The 17,525-nt window shown below is 42.8% G+C and overlaps 1 protein-coding gene across 2 annotated transcripts in view; it reads left to right on the plus strand.

Annotated features, from left to right (window-relative positions):
* The first annotated feature begins 2,498 nt into the window (after positions 1-2,498).
* LOC111852999 (titin-like) overlaps positions 2,499-17,525 on the plus strand; it is a 131,161-nt gene continuing 116,134 nt past the window's right edge. Inside the window, exons 1-12 of one of the 2 annotated variants that reach the window (XM_023829413.2) lie at positions 2,499-2,707; positions 4,898-4,992; positions 5,129-5,266; positions 5,403-5,443; positions 10,192-10,257; positions 10,343-10,601; positions 10,710-11,171; positions 11,705-11,749; positions 14,430-14,477; positions 14,664-15,065; positions 16,090-16,365; positions 17,240-17,506. In XM_023829413.2, the coding sequence (XP_023685181.2) occupies positions 2,652-2,707; positions 4,898-4,992; positions 5,129-5,266; positions 5,403-5,443; positions 10,192-10,257; positions 10,343-10,601; positions 10,710-11,171; positions 11,705-11,749; positions 14,430-14,477; positions 14,664-15,065; positions 16,090-16,365; positions 17,240-17,506 (2,155 nt within the window). In that variant the 5' untranslated portion in view covers positions 2,499-2,651. The remainder of the gene's footprint in view (positions 2,708-4,897; positions 4,993-5,128; positions 5,267-5,402; positions 5,444-10,191; positions 10,258-10,342; positions 10,602-10,709; positions 11,172-11,704; positions 11,750-14,429; positions 14,478-14,663; positions 15,066-16,089; positions 16,366-17,239; positions 17,507-17,525) is intronic. The other variant, XM_023829414.2, reaches the window with a different exon arrangement.

A 17,525-nucleotide genomic window follows, 5' to 3' on the forward strand; every position in this document is an offset into this window, starting at 1 on the left:
TTAAATTGTCCATTAATTATCTATTTAATCATCTATAAAAATCCCCCGAGATCGATGAACAGGTTGGGGAAAAAAAACGGCCCTTGCAAGACTGGCCCACTGGGAAAATTCCCAGTCTTCAATATAGTCAGTCCGTACCTGGTGGTTTTCTTTAATAAACAGAAAATGACAAGCTAGCAGTACTGTAGCAAATGAAATTTCAAATAAAATGATTTTTGATAAATTTTTTATGAGTGATCATATTCACTTTTATTAATGCTGCCTGTGTAGTGGCTCAATGGGCAGTACTGTTGCCTCACACCTCCTAGGTTGGGGGTACAAATCCCAGCCCCTGTGGTGTGTGTGGAGTTTGCGGGTCATGCAAATTTCCTCATGCTGTTCAAAGTCTTGCATTTAGGCTAATGTGTGTCCCTTAGTTGTCAATGTGTATATGTATGCACACATGCCCTTTGATGGACAGACACCCCATCCAGGGTGTACCCTGGCTATGCTGCCTGGGAAGGACTCCAGGTCCTTAACCGTGACCCTGACCAGGAAAAATGGTGGGAAGATGGATGGAGGAAAGGATAATGTTTCATGTCCATGTTTCATGTATTGGTTTCCTCCTCCCAGCTCTGTGTGTGTGGATTTTGGATGTTCTACCTGTATTTGTGTGGGATTATTCCAGATACTCCAGTTTCCTCCTGCAATCCAAGAACATGTGGAGGTGAACTGATGTTTCAAAAATTGCCCTTTGTGCAGGATTATGTGTATGTGAGAGAGTGTCTACTGTGATGGACGGGCCAGTGTGTCCCCTGCCTTGTGCCCTGTGCTGCCTGGGATTGGCTCCAGGCTCACCCTGACCCTGTCCTGGATAAGCAGTCATGGAAAATGGATGGATGGATGGATTCTGTTATTTAACTTGTATTAATCTTGTTTTTCCCAGATCTGTCTTTTGGCACTGGCTTTTCCCCTGGGATGAGAACATTTAAAAGCAGTAATGTATATTTCTTCTTAGTCTTTGGTTACGTCAGGGTGAAGGGGAAAAAAAATAACAAACCTTTGATAAGTTGCATCCCTCAATAGGGTTGGATACTATAATGTTTGAACTCGTCAAACTGTATCGACCATCACAATCTACTCACAGCATGTGTTTGCTGCCGGTAGGATTCCACTGAAATGCGTGCATATCTCCATGCTGCACACACATGTTGACACTGTCTCTTTTTATCTCATTTGTAGGTAGACAGAGTAAAATGCATGCATTCCTATTAGCGTATACATGGCTTTAAAATTTTTCACTTCCAACACATTTTGTTCAAAAACACCTATACTTACCACATTTGTGACTTCATGTATTCTGTTTGTATTCCACCATTGCAAGATTTGGGTCCAGAACAAGTTGAAAACAGAGCTGCCTGAATTGTGCCCGATTCAGTTTTGGTGACACAGACCAAACCGGTACACAATGCAGAAAAAAGCTAACTGGAAAAAAAACAATTTGTCGTGGGATTCTTTTAAATAATGAGCAATGTAAGTAGATGTAAGTTCTATATAGGCTTAATTTATAGCAAGCCTATGTTGGATGCAATTGTCAACATAATTTTCCCATATCTCTGATAGGTTAATTTATGCTAGATAAACGATAAAAACTTAATCTACGTTTGACCTAACGTAAAATTTTGTCTGATAAAATAACGCTATAAATCTATGAATGTGTCCTCACATAATATGTAACATTACAGTATACTGGGGCTCAGTAAATTTAAATTTGCAACTTGCTTGTTATTTATGCTATTGTCTAATAGACCATTTCTGGGTTATTGGCAATTCCATACCAGACAGCACTGTAACATTGTATGTACAGTATATCAACCAGTGTTAATCAAAATAAAATCACATATAAAATCACGCCGAATACCTCATCAAGCATGGTAGTATAAGGTTAAGAGTTGAGACCTTTTGCTCACTGTTTGGTTCCCCCCACTTCAAAAATCTCTTCTGCGCCCCTGGGTTATGTCTAAGATCTATACTGATTAATGTGAATTGAGATACCCCACAGGTGGGTAGTTATTTGCTGGTTATGCTTTTCTGTTTTTGTGCTGTATTCCCAGCAGTGAGAGGCACCCTGTGACTGCTCTCTGAGTGGGGCATGAGCACACAGACCTTTTTTTCTAGTCCATAAGCACATACATGGACTTCCTTGCTATAAGCAGTCATTCTGATGGGAATGAAAGTTGGTTGATTTTGGGGGTTTGTGTGTGTTAGCGTGATTTCTGACATCCCACGTCGAAGGGGTGGCCAGCTCGCTGGAACTGACACCCGGCCACGCAGTGCACTATAACGCAGCTGACAGGTGTGCACTCTTCCTCCTGCATTAACCCCCCCCTCAGCCCCATCCCCCTGAGGGGAAGGCAGCATAGCCAATGAGACCTGGTGGCAGTGGTGACGAGGTCACTGGGCCCCATGGGGGTATATATAGTGAAAGAGGCGATTTAGCACTTCTGAGCTGTTGGAGAACTCCCTGCCTCGCCTCGCAGTGGCGTTGGCTTTGTGGCAGGAGAAAGCAAAACTGCACGGCTCCCCGCTTCATGTGGTTTTGTTTGGAGGCTCGCCCATTCTCACTTGGGATTTTCTGAGAGAAAGCCCAGATCAGGAGATAACGTCTCTATATGTACACATCATCAGGGCTCTGTCCCTGCTTCCCTGGGCCACCTTGTGAAGACAAGTAAGTAATGCTGGGGGTGTGTGATTTGACACTTCTCCTTTGTTTATCAGCGACAGCAGCATGTGTACGTGGGCCTTTAGTGACATTGAAAAGCGACGGTGAGCAGTAAGTTTTTATTGGTCTAATGCAGCCGGTCTGGGCAGAAGTCCTTGCAGTACTGGCCTGCTTATTGTCTGATAATTCTCCGCAAAATAGGAAACACGTTGACACCTTTCACAAGCATTTTGCTACAGTGTGACTGGGGAAAACCCGAGAATAGCTCTTGGTAGCACTCGCCTGCGAAGTCCTGTGGGTTCTGATGTCTTTTTAAGGGAATCGGTGAGGGGGGTATCAGATGCACCTCCAGCTATGTGTCATGTGGTGATTGTCAATCACGATCTCTCCAGATTATTTTTGGAGTCATCCATTTTGGTCATTCAGCAGAAATCCTTTCAGACATGTACATGGTTTGGTAATGTTTTTATTTGGCATGTAGCATTGAAAAACATCATGTTCTCAGCATTTTTTTTTTACGTGAATAAGTCTGTTGTGGAGGTGGCCGTACCTACATGTACTGCTCTTGTTCACATGCTGAGTGAGAAGCTGCAGGTTTTTCTAAAAGGTTATTTTTTAAATGAGGCACCGTGGGTCATATGAATGAGTATATCTTTAAATGCGCAAATATTATTTCTCTGGAATTCCCTTTAGGTTGTTTATTAATATCACTGTTTTGTTTGTGGTTCATTAGTTTTTGATACAAATTAGATTTTTATGTTGTCTATCATTTTGATATTATATTTAATATGCAACTTTAAAAAAATCAGAATGGGTGATTTGATAACTCCTGGGCATTTTTCAGTAGTGTCTTTTTGGCTGCTTACTGTCCATTCAACAACAGATTACTTCAAGAATGGGAAGTGTCTGTTTTGGAAATGCTATTCAGCAGAATAATAGGTAGCAAGGTGGTGTAATCGAGTCCTGTTACAGACTTACAGAATTGGAGAAGCAGCACTGCAGAGCAAACACCGGCGATTTTATTAAAGAAAACCAAACATAGATTTATAGGAGTTTACTTTTGAACCACTTTGACAATACGTTTTGCAGTTGACAGTAAAATAAGAAGGCAGTCCTGCCTTAAAAACTGATTAGATGGTAACGTTAAATTGTCTGGTCACTTGTTTGTTATATCATAATTCCAGGGTTTCTTACAAAGTGGCCAAGTAAAGCAGGTGCTTGTCTAAACATGTGAATTTGTATAGTTGCCATGAGTCATGACCCTGTGTATTTTGGCTGAGGTGTCACAGTAACCCAGTGAATGAATGTCACCCCCTTCCTCCACACCTGATTCTCAGTATGCTACTACACAGTGCTTGAAGTGGGAAAAAATAAGTGCAGGAACTCTAATTTTCTCGGGCCACTGTCGCTGCGTCGGATCAGTTTCAGTAAGTACCGGAACGCAGAAAAAAGTGGCGGAACCCAAAAGACGAAAATACAGAAGTTCCGGAACTGTGTTCCGCTGCGTTCCGGCCCACTTCAAGCACTGCTACTACATATTCAGCTCTATGTATATAGAGGGTTGTTGACTGTACATATATCATTGTTAGTGAATAAAATCTTTAATACATCAGTGGATCATACAGAGAGACTGGAATTGTCATGATGTAATGATGTTGAAAAGACTTTAGTTATTTTGATATTTTGAAGCTGATAATTACCAATTTATACTCTTAAATGTGTTTGTTTATATTTTACCACATTTATAAATAAAAACAAATACCTCCCATTACACAAAATGGTACATTTGTCTTCTGTATACAGTACATAAGCCTCCATTTCAGCAATGTGTAATATGGCTGATAATTCTTTAAATAAACATACATTCTTACCAAAGTAAATTTTATGGTCCTATTTCACTTGGTGCACAAAGCAGGTCTTTGGTAACAGTTTTACAGCCCCAGTTGTGCTTGCGGTGGGAGTTTCCCTCCTTGTATTCATCCATTTGTCCATCCATCCACTCATGCATTAATTTTTCGCTACCTCATTCATTGCAGTATTCATCCTGTCCCAGTAGGGGTCTCCTCTTCATAGGGTAGAAAAAGTACCTCCAGCCATTAGTAACATTTCTCAAGCCAGGAAACACATAGACAGACAATCACCAGCGAATCAAATTCTTCTAATGCATTACTTTGTAACTCCCTCCTTTGTCTCTAGGGTGCCTACTATCATGTCAATGAAGGCATCAGGAATTACACAGAGTGTTGTGGCACTTGAGGGTGGTGCTGCAGCGCTTGAGGTTGGAGCTGGTGGTAAGAAGTCATGTCTGTTATCTAAATAAAATCCATTCACTCACATGCAATAAACTCAAAAGGACAAATGTCCATTGTACATAATGTAAGGTAAGCATTGTGCCTTTATTTAATGGTGAGTGGGTCTGTGTGCAAGCAGATGGCGCAGTCCCCGAGGTGAGCTGGCTAAGTGATGGCCAGGTCCTCTCTGATGTGCAGATCTCAGGCAGCGATGGCCGCGCTGCACTGACAATCCCCGCTATGTCAGCCATGCACAGCCAAGTCACCGTCACAGGTAAGAATCACCCAGTGACAAAAGAAAAGTGTGGAGAACATGGTGAACATAGGTCATATTGTTTTGGACTTGTAAAGTGGTTTGTGTGTTAGCAGTTGGTTTTGTGTATCACTCATTTTGATGTCTTTGCTTTTAGAAGAAACTGCTGTATCTGCTACCAAGACAGAGGCTGTGGAGGTATGGAAATTCCTCAGGGCTCCAAGCAGTCTGACTCAATACTCCCTCCTGGTGGTCAGACAGCATGTCTGCCTGTATCTCATTGAGTGGTAGAGTTATGTTACAGAACCCTTGGAGCTGTTCTGTGTTTTGGATGTAGGCAAAGCATCCTGTGTCTCTGTTGCACTCTTTTCTTCCTCTTGTTGGATGCAGGACATTGAGGCCATATCTAAGACAATCCTACCCAAACAGCAGGGTCAGTGTGATGTGTGATAGCCAGCACTGGAGCTCCCGTTCTAGTCCCCCTGGCCACACCTTATTCCACTTTAACAGCCATAACTGGCCTTTGTTCTGAACCTCTGATCTCATCTCCTCATTCGCTTCTCAGTTTATTCATCACCGTTTGGTGTTTGATCTGTTCCTCTTCTTACAATCTTGTTATTGCTCACATGGTGCAGATAAGGCAGAATGCAGGTAGACAGACAGTATCAATCTTAGAGAAGTGACCTCTATTTCAGGAACATAACTACAGACCCCACTCTCAGAACAGGTATATGTCCATCTATCTCACCAGCATCCAGTTTAAATCCATCTCCAGGCATCTCCTGATGCATCATGGTGATATCGTGAGTATGTGCATAAGTGTCAAATGATTAAAACATTTGCCATTAACTAGGACTGGGCAATAAAACTATAATAATAATTATCACAATGTAATTTCCTTGGTGCCGATATGGCAAACACTTGATGAAGTTTTGGTGTGAAATAAAACCTCTTTCTCTGTGAGTGCTTGTCAGCACCAGCCATGGAGCACAAGCAGAGACACAGCCGTAAAATCACAAATGGAGATTTTATTGAACAAATAACAGAATGCAATAGGGCAGGCAAAGAGATGAAAGACAACACAGTTAAAATAACAGGGCAACTCACCAAGAGAGCAGGTAGTCCAAAGCAACCCTTCTAATAAGGGAAATCCAGTGAAATCCAAAATGAAAGTGCCCAGTAAAATTCACTCCACAGGAAAATCCACACAATAATAATCTACAGTGAATTCAGAATGCTAGCAAAAGCATGTCAGTGCCGACTAAACCTGGCCTGCTGCCAATCACAGTGTTTTGATGATATACATCCTAGCTACTGTACAATAAACACGTAGCAAGGTGTATTGAGTTAATAGAGCACCCCAGATACTATGCTTCTGGTACTATAAAAGCACTCCCTCACAAGAAACTTTGGTGTTGGTGTCTTTTTCAAGGGAGATATTGTGGATAAACCAGGTACAAAGATGTTGCTGGTGTGGCAGTACTTTGGCAAGTTAAAGAAGTCAATGACACGCAACAGAGTGCTGTTGTGTATTATTATCCAGAGCATGTGAGCGGAGCGGAGCGGTGAGAATTTCCGCTCCTCGCTCACGAGGCTGTTGGCTCCGCCCGCTCCTCCGCTCTAATTCGCACTAAGCCGCTCCGCTCAACACCGCTCCTCGCTCCACTAAAACGTCCTCCCGCTCCAGTCAAATCGCTCCACGCTCGCTCCAATTTAAAAGAGGGACAAATAATCTGCATGCCTAACAAATGTCACCTTAAACCGAAGCCTTATGTCATAAAGAAATATGAGCAACGGCAACATTGCCAGTCAGAACAGAAAATATTTATTTTTAAGCAACCTATCGGCAACAACGGACAGGTTTGGAAATGGCATTCCACACAAAAATAGGTTTAAAAATAAAGGAATCAGTGGGCTTAATAGCCTAAAGAATATACAGACACGTTTTAAATTCCTCAATTTTTTTCTTTTGATGCAGCGCGTCTCTAAAATAACATTTTACGTTACGTGAAATTTAAAAAAAAATCTTATTAGACCTACTTTGAATGACAAAACGAATTTATTTGATTACCAATATGTACTTTATAGGCTTTTATACTTTAATTTACTTTATAGACTTGATATGCTACAACCATATAAAACTTGCACGCGTTTTGCTCTGGCTTCCGCTTGTTCGCGTAGCACACTCATGTTTCTGAGAAAAGTGATTCCAAAGTGAATCTTTACTCACTGAAACAGTTTCACCACATTGTTGTTCTTGCTGTACATTCTTGTCATCTATACGTTTGATAAGAATAATACACTTGTATGATTTATCAGTTTCCTTTGTGAAATACTTTGTGAATTCCATTTCGGCCAATTTGTGTAACAGTCTTGATAATTGTACAGATGAATTCTGGGTAGATTTGGGCACGGCTCAGAATTGTAGTGTGAGCGGTATCGGAGCGAAATTGGAGCGAGACAAAGCGACCGCTCCAGCCTTAATTAAAAAACCGCTCCGCGCTCTGACCAAATTCTGCCCGCTCCGCTCCTCGCTCACGCTCCGCTCCGCTCCGCTCACATGCTCTGTTATTATCTCTGTAGAAAACTTGTGCCAACTAAAACTGGAAATACTATTAATTTATTTCACCACTAGAAGCATTGCCATCCAATAGAACATAAAGAATGCAAGCGCTTATAGTCACAGACACCAACAATTAGCATTTCAACTTTCAGTCACATACCATATTGGTCAAAATAACGATGCAGCATTTTATTTTTCAATACCAGAAGGGTGGCAACTCTACTAGCAATATTCAACTCAACTCCTGTAACTAGCAGCCAGGCAATCAAAGTAAAATACCCGGCAATAAACTTTACTGTCGGTGTATTACTGGTATTGCGCCACATAGCAAAAAAAAATGCTGTATGATTATTTAATAAAATAAATTTCTGTTTGCAGTCCTTTCAATATCTCCTCTTTTTAATGTTCTTTTTAAGGAGAATCTTAAGGAAATTTTAGGCATAAATGTAGCTTCAAATTAAGGAAATATTGAACTGTAATTAAAAATAATTTATTAATTATATTGTGATAATTATGGAAATCGACTGATATGAAAAAATATATTGCAATGACTTTTTTTGCCATATTGCCCAGCCCTACCATTAACACATCACATTAAACAACTGAAGCTTTTGTTCTATGGCACTGCAAATTTTATTTTACTAGGTTGTTAAATGTAACAATACTTGGTGATTGTCTAATTTGTAGTATATCCTCATGGTTACAACAGCTAATAACTTACTAGCAAAGAGTAAATTTTAACAAGAAATTAACTAGTAGTGATCCCAACTACAACCCCTCCATCTTCAAAAAGTTTACCTTGTACATGGTCACAGTATTAGCTTGGAGACTACTACACACGGCCCGGAGTACAAGGCAAGGACCACCCTGCAGAGGGCGATATTTGTTCGCACTGATGCACACACTCGAACTCTCAGGATGATTCAGAGATACCAATTCACCTGACTTTCTCTTTTAAGGTTTCGGGATAGAGTATTCATACCTCCTAAATTACCCATGTGTTCAAAATAACCACTGAAATTAGGATGAGCCGAAATGGAGAAAAGCTCTATTACAACCTTAAGGCCATTCCAAGCCAAAGCCAATGCTATGATAGGAGGTCTTCTCTAGTAGTGATGGCTTATGTTCTGACATGCATCTAGTACCCCGAGTCATGTATTCATGATGTTGTTCCAGGAATACTCTTTGTCTGAAAGGTGCAGTGGTGGCTCGGCTGGAGGTGCCCCTTTGTCACTGCCCAGGCGTGACCATCACAATCACCCCAGTCAAACCTTTAATGCATCGGTGGCACCACGTCCCCTGTGTGGCTGTACTGTGGAGTGACTGAACATCGCACATGTGGAGTAGAGGAATCTAGAAATACCAGTGATCCCACTCCTCTATGTTCACTGGATGCGATCATTTGTCCCTCACTGCTGAATTAGATTCATTTGTCTTCTCTAGGGAAGGTGTGGGTGAAACATCTGCTCTGCTCACATGCAGAAAATGTACTACCTGCCATCAGTCATGTTCCATGTTGGAACCTAACTGTTGTCCAGTTGAATCCCCCACCTCAGGATCTTTCTCAGCCCTGCACTAGAGTTATAGGACTGCTCAGCCACAAGATGTGCTCTGCTTTTCAGTGTAGATTCCTTCCACAGCAAGGTGGAGGCCTCCATTGTTGAAGGATGCAGCAGATTGATGGCCAGGAGTGTCAGGATCATATTTCTGTGCCTTAGCAGCTGTCAAAGAATCAGCCTGTTTTGGGTACATGTCAGAGTATGTTCCTGTCTGACACGCAGCCTTTTTTAGAGACCTGTATAGTTTTATAATGTAGTCCTTGACTAAAATCCTTCCTGTTGCTCTGTTTAAACCCAGCTAAGCTGGATGGTGTACCTGAATCACTCCATAGTATTTATTGTCTTTCAGAAATAATACTCCTTCCTTTCTGATACACCTGATAATTTACTGTAATCTTACGCCGCCTGATCAAAACAGTCATTTTGTACTGTTTTCTTCTAGTTATATGAATGAGACTCAATCCACATGTCTTGCAGTGCAGATCAGTAGGGTGTCATCCCCATGATGGTGGAAATTATTGGACATGTACATACTGTTGTTGCATTTTCTTTTTGCCTGCTTTGGTCTAGGGAGCCATGAAGCAGGTAAATGCTCTGCAGATATCTCAGGGTTCCTCCCCACAGGTCTAACCTCTTCCTCATGGTCCTCGTGGGCTTGACAGCTGTTTAACCAGAGCAGAGCCTAGGGCTTGTACCCATCCTCTGTAAACATCACCACCACCATTAAGGGTCCTACCTCCTCATTCCTTTTTACTTTACCAATCTGTCTGCCATTGAATAAAACAACATGAGATGATTTCTAAGAGACATCACACATTTTGTAGGTTGCAGAGAAAGCTTTAACCCAGCCAACCACAGAAGAGGCAGTGGTACATCCTACTTTCCTGATTGTAAGTGTTTTTTGTGGTAAATCATCTTTACATTTCTGCCATGATCATTTCAAGGATTACATATTAAGATAATTTATGTTTCCAGGGTTTGGATGACATGACCATCACTGAGGGAGAATCTGTGACTCTGGAATGTCAGATTTCTGGCAGCCCCATCCCCAGTGTGATGTGGTTCCACAAAGAGTACAAGATCGAGAGCTCCTATAACTTCTGCCTTTCATACAAGAGTGGATGTGCCCGCCTGGTGATCCATGAGGCCTTTGCTGAGGACAGCGGCCAGTTCACTTGCACTGCAAGCAGTCAAGCTGGCACTGTGAGCACCTCCTGCTTCATCACTGTCAATGGTAATTACTCTGTATTTTTATCCCTTTTTAGTTAATCCACTGGGAAATATTTTCCATATTGCTGATAATGGACTGGAATGCAAGTGCTGGCTGTTTTGTGTTGGTCAGGGGAATATGAAGATGATAAGAAGAAGCATGGGATGACTTTGAAGACAGAGAAGACTGAGGCAATGCATGATCCCCATACTGAAGATATTGAGAAACACATAGGAGCGGAAGAGCCCCTAGTAGTAAAAACCTTTCACCCAAAGCCTCTGTGGAGGTCCCCACAAACAGTTTTAAGTTTGTTGTCCGATGATAGCAGTTTTGTAAATACGCTTGATCGCATGTCACTGGGTGACTCCCTGGGACTGGAAGGGCTTGTGGAGGGAGACACGCTGGTGGCCCCAATCTGGACCAGGGTGGGTCGGAAGCTTATTTTCAACCTGGATTATCAGATCTCCCCGGTAGATCTGAAGACTGGCCCTCTCAGAGGTCAGACTGGCAGACTGGAGGATACAGAGGCATGTGCTGACATTCCAATCAGTGAGCCTAGAAGTAAATTTGACTCATGTGCGTTTAGGGCCCCAGGTAAGGACAGTGTTTTTGTATGTTTCTGATATGTTTGGGAATTAGTTATTGCCTATATGTGAAGATGTGTGTGGAACAGACAGCAAGCCTCTTCATCAAACCCTTACAGTATCATAATTTATCTTAATAATTTTAGAAATTGAGAATTTGATCTTCAGAGTTCCCTAGAGGAATTATAATAATTACAGATTGTTATATCAATAGTGATGCACAAGTTACCAGTCATTTGGTTGGTTGGGTTCATCTTCATCAGCAGTTATTAGTAATTATGGGGTCTGTTGTTAGTAGTAGAATAGAGGATAGTGTATAAAGGAGGCTTTAGCAGAACGTCAGCCGTACATGTCAAAGGTCTGCTGTTCTTGAAATGAAGGAACCTGCAGTAGATCAATCTCCTGTCTGCTGATCCTTCATAATCTACTCATTCAGTGGAGGAAACCCCACAACTTCTGGTGGTCACTTCCCTGTGTACTCACATGGTGGACAGTTAACTTCTGATTACCATATAGTCTGTCTTCCATTTTTATCCAATTAAGGTGGAACCAAAGGCCCTGTTTCAGCACCTGGACCAGAACCGAAAGGTATGTGGTCACACAGCTGCCTGATAACTGCAGACACAGTGTGGAACTTACAGTCTGCTCTGTGGTTCGCTATCACTGTGTATCCGACAGCTTAACGACTATCAGCGGATTCCTGCTGTGTTTCCTGTGTCCTGTGCTGTTCTGTGTGAGTGTTTGAATTATTTTCTTATGTTGTGTAGAACAAATAGTGCAAAGTGAATTCTTAAATAAACTGGTACATTTTATTTTGAGGCCAACAAAATATCTATCCTCCCACCCATCTTCTGCTTATCCTGAAATCGGTCACAGGGAAATTGAGTAATTATGTGCAGAAGATGAAGAAGAATGTTGACGGTTCCTGAGTAAGCAGGACACGAAAAATTGGGAGGGGCTGGGCCCAACTGCAGAGGAGAAGCCGGTCCATAGGTGGTCCTGCTGAATTTAACACCAACGTTATATATAACAAATTGTCAAACCATGAACAATTCTCCCCCAGCCAGTTTGAAATTGAGAAATACTGGTATATTATTGGTGAAATTACTCTCTGGGATTTTTCTGCCATATTGAGAGGGGCCAGATTCTCTGAAGTTATTTTTCCTATAAAAAGAGTGAAAGATGGTTCCAGGATTTTTCATTTTGATGAAGATTAAGGAACAACGTATTTATTTAAAAGCTCAAGACTCAAGAAGGTACATGTCACCAAAATGTTACTCAAAAGGCTGAGAAATGCTATCCAGGGTGTCTGAGGCCTTGTGCCTTATTCTTGTAGCACCAGCAGGGGTCAGCATATCCCAGCATGCTCACCGGCAATTGTAAATAGCCTCTGTCAGTAACTAAAAATAGCCTGTGTTGTACTGTTGTTGTATCCCTAGTGTCGCATGAGTGTTTGCCTGTGCCTTTGTGTATCCTGTCCGATCGTCACGTGTTCTTAACTTGTATAAATCTCCCACTGTTTGGGTACCTTACAGTTTGGCATCTGACCACCTTGTGTTTCCACTGTGTATATTTGGGTTCAGTGCTTTTTGGGTGCCTGCTACAGTCCTGTTCAGAACTATAATAAAGAGCATGTTTTGTCCTGGCAAGCAAGTCTCCTCATTCTTCACCACTCTTGTGATGCCTCGGTCCACCTGGCGCTACATTCGTGTCAGAAGTGGGATGCTGGAAGTGACCCCACTGGCACTGCTGGAGCAGGCGCTTTACAACATCATCCAGCAAGCCTGCTCCAGCAGTGCCAGTGGGGTCACTTTCAGCAAGCTTGGTGGACCTCAAGGTGGCTGAGAAGTGATGGCACATGAGGAGGTCAAAGAGGGACGTGAAGCTCGTGCTGCTGGAGAGAAGGGCACTGGGCACGCTACTGCTCAGAAGCCCTCACCAGAGCCTCTGACAGACAAGCAGGAGATGCTGGAGTGAGGAAGGCACTCTCCACTCCATCCAGGATGCACCTGATCCACAAAGCACACAATGAAGCCATTCCTACCAGCTTGCCGGACTCACATTGGAGACGGTGATGTTGTCGAGCAAGGAAGGAGGGCTCTCCTGTGGACTCTGGCCACTCATCTGTATCTGAGTGCTCCAAGCTTCTCTGCGTGAGCACAAGGAGACGTGCTGCAGCTGGGAGGCCCAGTTAGCTTGGGAATGGCGTAAGCTTGACAAGCAGCAGTGGGACCATCAGGACTAGGAGCTGGCCCAGATGTGCCACAAGCTGTTGGAGGTGGAGACCTAGCACATGAAGAAAATCCATGAGCGGTGCGGGGAGGAGGCCTGCCTCCAAGAGGCCATCCACCGGAAGCAGGAGCAGCTCTGCAGGGCCGTCCTGCTGCACAACATCAGGACGGGGGGGCGGGCCCAAGAGGAAGCTGCACTGCAGCACAACCACAGCAGCCTTTTGCACTGGCTGTCCCCAGAGAAGGGGGGTAGCCAGGGAGACCCCCTGGAAGAGGCATCAGGTCCCCTTAAGGCACACAAGAGGAAGGGTCAGTGCCCGCCAGCTGCTGAGCCTCGCCGTCGCACATGAGGTCTGGAAATGACGTCCACCCCTCCTTCATCGGCGACACTGGTGGCTGCCACTAGATCCGTGGGACTTGCTTCAGAACTGAGGTGGGGACTGGGGGTGCTGGTTGCCAGGATGGTCAGCCTTTGAGGTGGCGGGAGTCAGCATATCCCGACATGCAATTATAAATAGTGTTTGCCTGTGTCTTGTGAATACCCTGTCCAATCCTAGCTTGTATAAATCTCCCACCATGTGTGCACCTAACAGTTCGGCATCTGATCATCCTGTATTTCTACTGTGTGTATTTGGGTTTGGTGCTTGTTGGGTGCTTGCTATAGTCCTGTTCTGGACTATAATAAAGAACATGTTCTGTCCCAGCAAGCAAGTCTCCTCGTTCTTCGCTGCTCTTGCGATGCCTTAGTCCGCCAGGTGCTACATTGTTTTATAAATTATTTGTACTTCTGTGGCCTGTTTGTTGCTTGTGTCTCATTTTGTTTCGTCAAAATTCAGTCAATTTTCCATTGTTTTTTCATGCGTAGTAAAATAAGAGGTAAGAAGACAGTAACGATCTAACAGAATACCCCTTTGTGGATGGCTTGCAGTGTCTCAATTTTAATGTGTACTTATTCATCCCTGATTCCAAATGAACCCCAATTATGGGATGGTTTTCCACATGACGTAATTTTTCCACTACAACCTTTCTTGATACAGATGGAAAACCTAAAGAAGAACCTGGAAAAGGTAGAGCAGGCCTCCGAGGTGAGCCTGCATGATTATGCCTGTTCCCCCTAGCCCGAAGCAAATTTCATCCTGTGTTACATATATGTCACTGGCACAGTGGGGCCCCATTATGCACTGAGTACTTTTATATTCCCATACTCATAACTTTTGCAGTGTCAGGAACTTATTGTGGGAAAGTGAATTTTTTCAAACTTTTTGTTCCAGCGAGGCCAACACCTTCCCCTGGCGATGGTGACAGGGGGAGGGGTCGGAGGCCTGGGGCAGGGGGGGACAAACCCCCTCCAGATGCGAATCCATTTGGCTTCCAGCTCAAGGCCGTCCCACTGAAGTTCACCAAGGATCTGAAGGACATCGTGCTGCAGGAGGCAGAGTCCATCGGCTCCTCAGCCCTGTTTGAGTGTGAGGTGTCCCCCTCCACTGCCCTTACCACCTGGATGAAGGACGGAAGCAACCTGAGGGAGAGCCCCAAGCACAAGTTCACCTCTGATGGCAAGGACCGCAAGCTGGCTATCATTGATGTGCAGCTGTCTGACCAGGGCGAGTATACCTGCGTGGCCAAGCTGGGTAATAAGGAGAAGACTTCCATCGCCAAACTCATCGTGGAAGGTAACCATAGTTCACGTTTTTTTTCATATAAAGTTCAGAAGGGATATATGCATGCAAAATATTCTTCTTAGATACTCCCTTGTGTGACTTGGTAATTAATAGGCCAGGAAGCAATGAATTTTACTTCGGGCAGCATCAGTCAGTGTTGGTGTTCTGGGCCCATATTCACAAAGCATTTTATCTTGCCACTAAGAATACTCATAAATCACACTAAAAGTTCTTAACCAAGATTTTTTTTTTCCTAAAACTTATTCACAAAGTGGCTGAGAGCAACTTTTAATTAGGAAAAAAGCAAACTCCTAAGCTAAGAGTAAGACAACGTCGCTATGGCTGATGTCAGTTCTCATGCATGAACTTTTCTGCAATAACCATGGGGAAAGGTTGATGAGAGGCCAGTGTGTGCTGATGAAAATGTACGCATAACATCCCATAAACACAAATACAGTGGAAACCGCTTATGATGATCATGGTTATAGTGATCAACTTCTTATATGGATCAAAATGCTTGGGACAGAATCATTTCTGTACAAATGCTGTTTAAATAATTTGCTTATGGTAATCAAGTATTCCACTTACAATGTTCATTTTGGGTCTTTTGAAACATGACAACAAATGGAGAAAAGTAAAACTATGTTTTTTTGTTTTTTACTTTACTTTGATCGGCCTACTTAACCTTGCGGTAACCTTCCTCCTTCTGGCTAGTTACCTGAGGCTAATGTTGTGTGCACAGATAACACGATGGGAAAAAGAAAGTCATTTTCTCACAATGACAAATATAGACTCATCAAAGCTTATGATAAACTGCCAAAACCAAGCCAACAACATGCAGCAGGGAAACTACAATAAATTATATTTTAAATACAGTACTGTATTATAGTGTATTTGAATTATACTCAGTTCAGTAATTTGAAAAGTGTTTGAAACAGCTGTACTGTATTTTGAATGAGTCAATACAATTCAATACATAGCAATGATGTCCGTTTTATTACCTTATATTCATGCACTACATGTACAAATGTCCTAGAATTACCTGTGAAATTCATGAAGACCTTGAAAGAGGAGATGACTGTTCTGAGGGGCCAGCCCTTGTATCTGACCTGTGAGCTCAACAAAGAGCGCGACGTTGTTTGGAAGAAAAATGGAGCACCTCTGGATGCCGTGCCTGGCAAGGTGGCTGTAAACGTCATTGGCATGCAACACAGTGTGACCATCCAAAACATGGGTGACGATGATATCGCCCTTTATACTTGCGAATGTGGGAGCATCAAGACGGAGGCAGACGTCAAGCTCATAGTGCAAGGTGAGCAGCCTGTATGCATACCAAAGTGGCCTGTTTGCTGCCATGTGCTTTTTCAGATGTTTCATTAACAATGTGAGGTGGAAACACAAATTCATTATTTGATGGCACATGCGCAATAATCACCAGGGCTTTTAGATGATGGGTGAAACATTTGTCCGGATGCCAGCTTTTCGGTGCTATACAGACATTTACTTACACCCACAATCTGGTAAGTAGATTAGTAATATGCCTAAAATATTAATGAGATGGGTATTAGTAATCAGTATAAATTCGGTGAATCCTTATTTTTATCAAATTTGATTAGCAGAGCTAACCTACCAATTTGGTTTATCATGGAAGCAATAAGCACTGGCATTGAAGAAAGGAACAGCTCAACAACCACATCTTTTGAAAGAGGAGATATCATGAATAAACAATGTAAAAAAAGATTCACGGCGGTGAATCGCGGTTTCACGGCAGTACTTTGTGTAGTTTAAAATCTCACACGTATATTAAGCATAAGGATATGCCAAATTTATACGGATTACTAATATTATAGGCACACTACTAATCTTCTTACCAAATTGTTGGCATAAGTAATCATTCGTATAGTACCGAAATGCTGGTGTTTGGACAAATGTTTCGCCCCTCATCTAAAAGCCCTGGTGATTATTGTGCATGCTGGCAATATAGTTATAATTGAGATGTGATATTGTGACAGCCCTAGTGCCACCTGTCTACTGGGAGATTATTACTAAACACACCAAAGTCATTGTTTTGTGGTTGCAGTTGATCAGTCTGAATAATTCAATCATCACATATCAGTGTTGGAACAGCCTGTGTGCATTTATGTGCAGCACTGAGACTCAGCAAAGCCTTTTCCTAACTTTTTCAGAGGTGCCACTCATGATCGTCAGCCCGCTCAGTGATGTGCAGGTGTATGAGGAAGAGGATGCCATGTTTGAGTGTGAGGTCTCCAGGGAGGCCAAGAGCTTCCGCTGGTTGAAGGAGGCTGAAGAGTTGACCGCCAGTGAGAAGTACGAGATGCTTCATGAAGGGACTAAGCACATGCTGGTGGTGAAGTCTATCACTAAGGACGATCTTGTCAAGTATGTCTTTGAAGCTGAAGGTTTGATATCCTTCGGCAGAATAGTCTCCAAAGGTAATATTAATCCTTCATG

This window comes from Paramormyrops kingsleyae, chromosome 1 (genome assembly GCF_048594095.1).
Source record: "Paramormyrops kingsleyae isolate MSU_618 chromosome 1, PKINGS_0.4, whole genome shotgun sequence".
Lineage (NCBI taxonomy): Eukaryota > Metazoa > Chordata > Actinopteri > Osteoglossiformes > Mormyridae > Paramormyrops > Paramormyrops kingsleyae.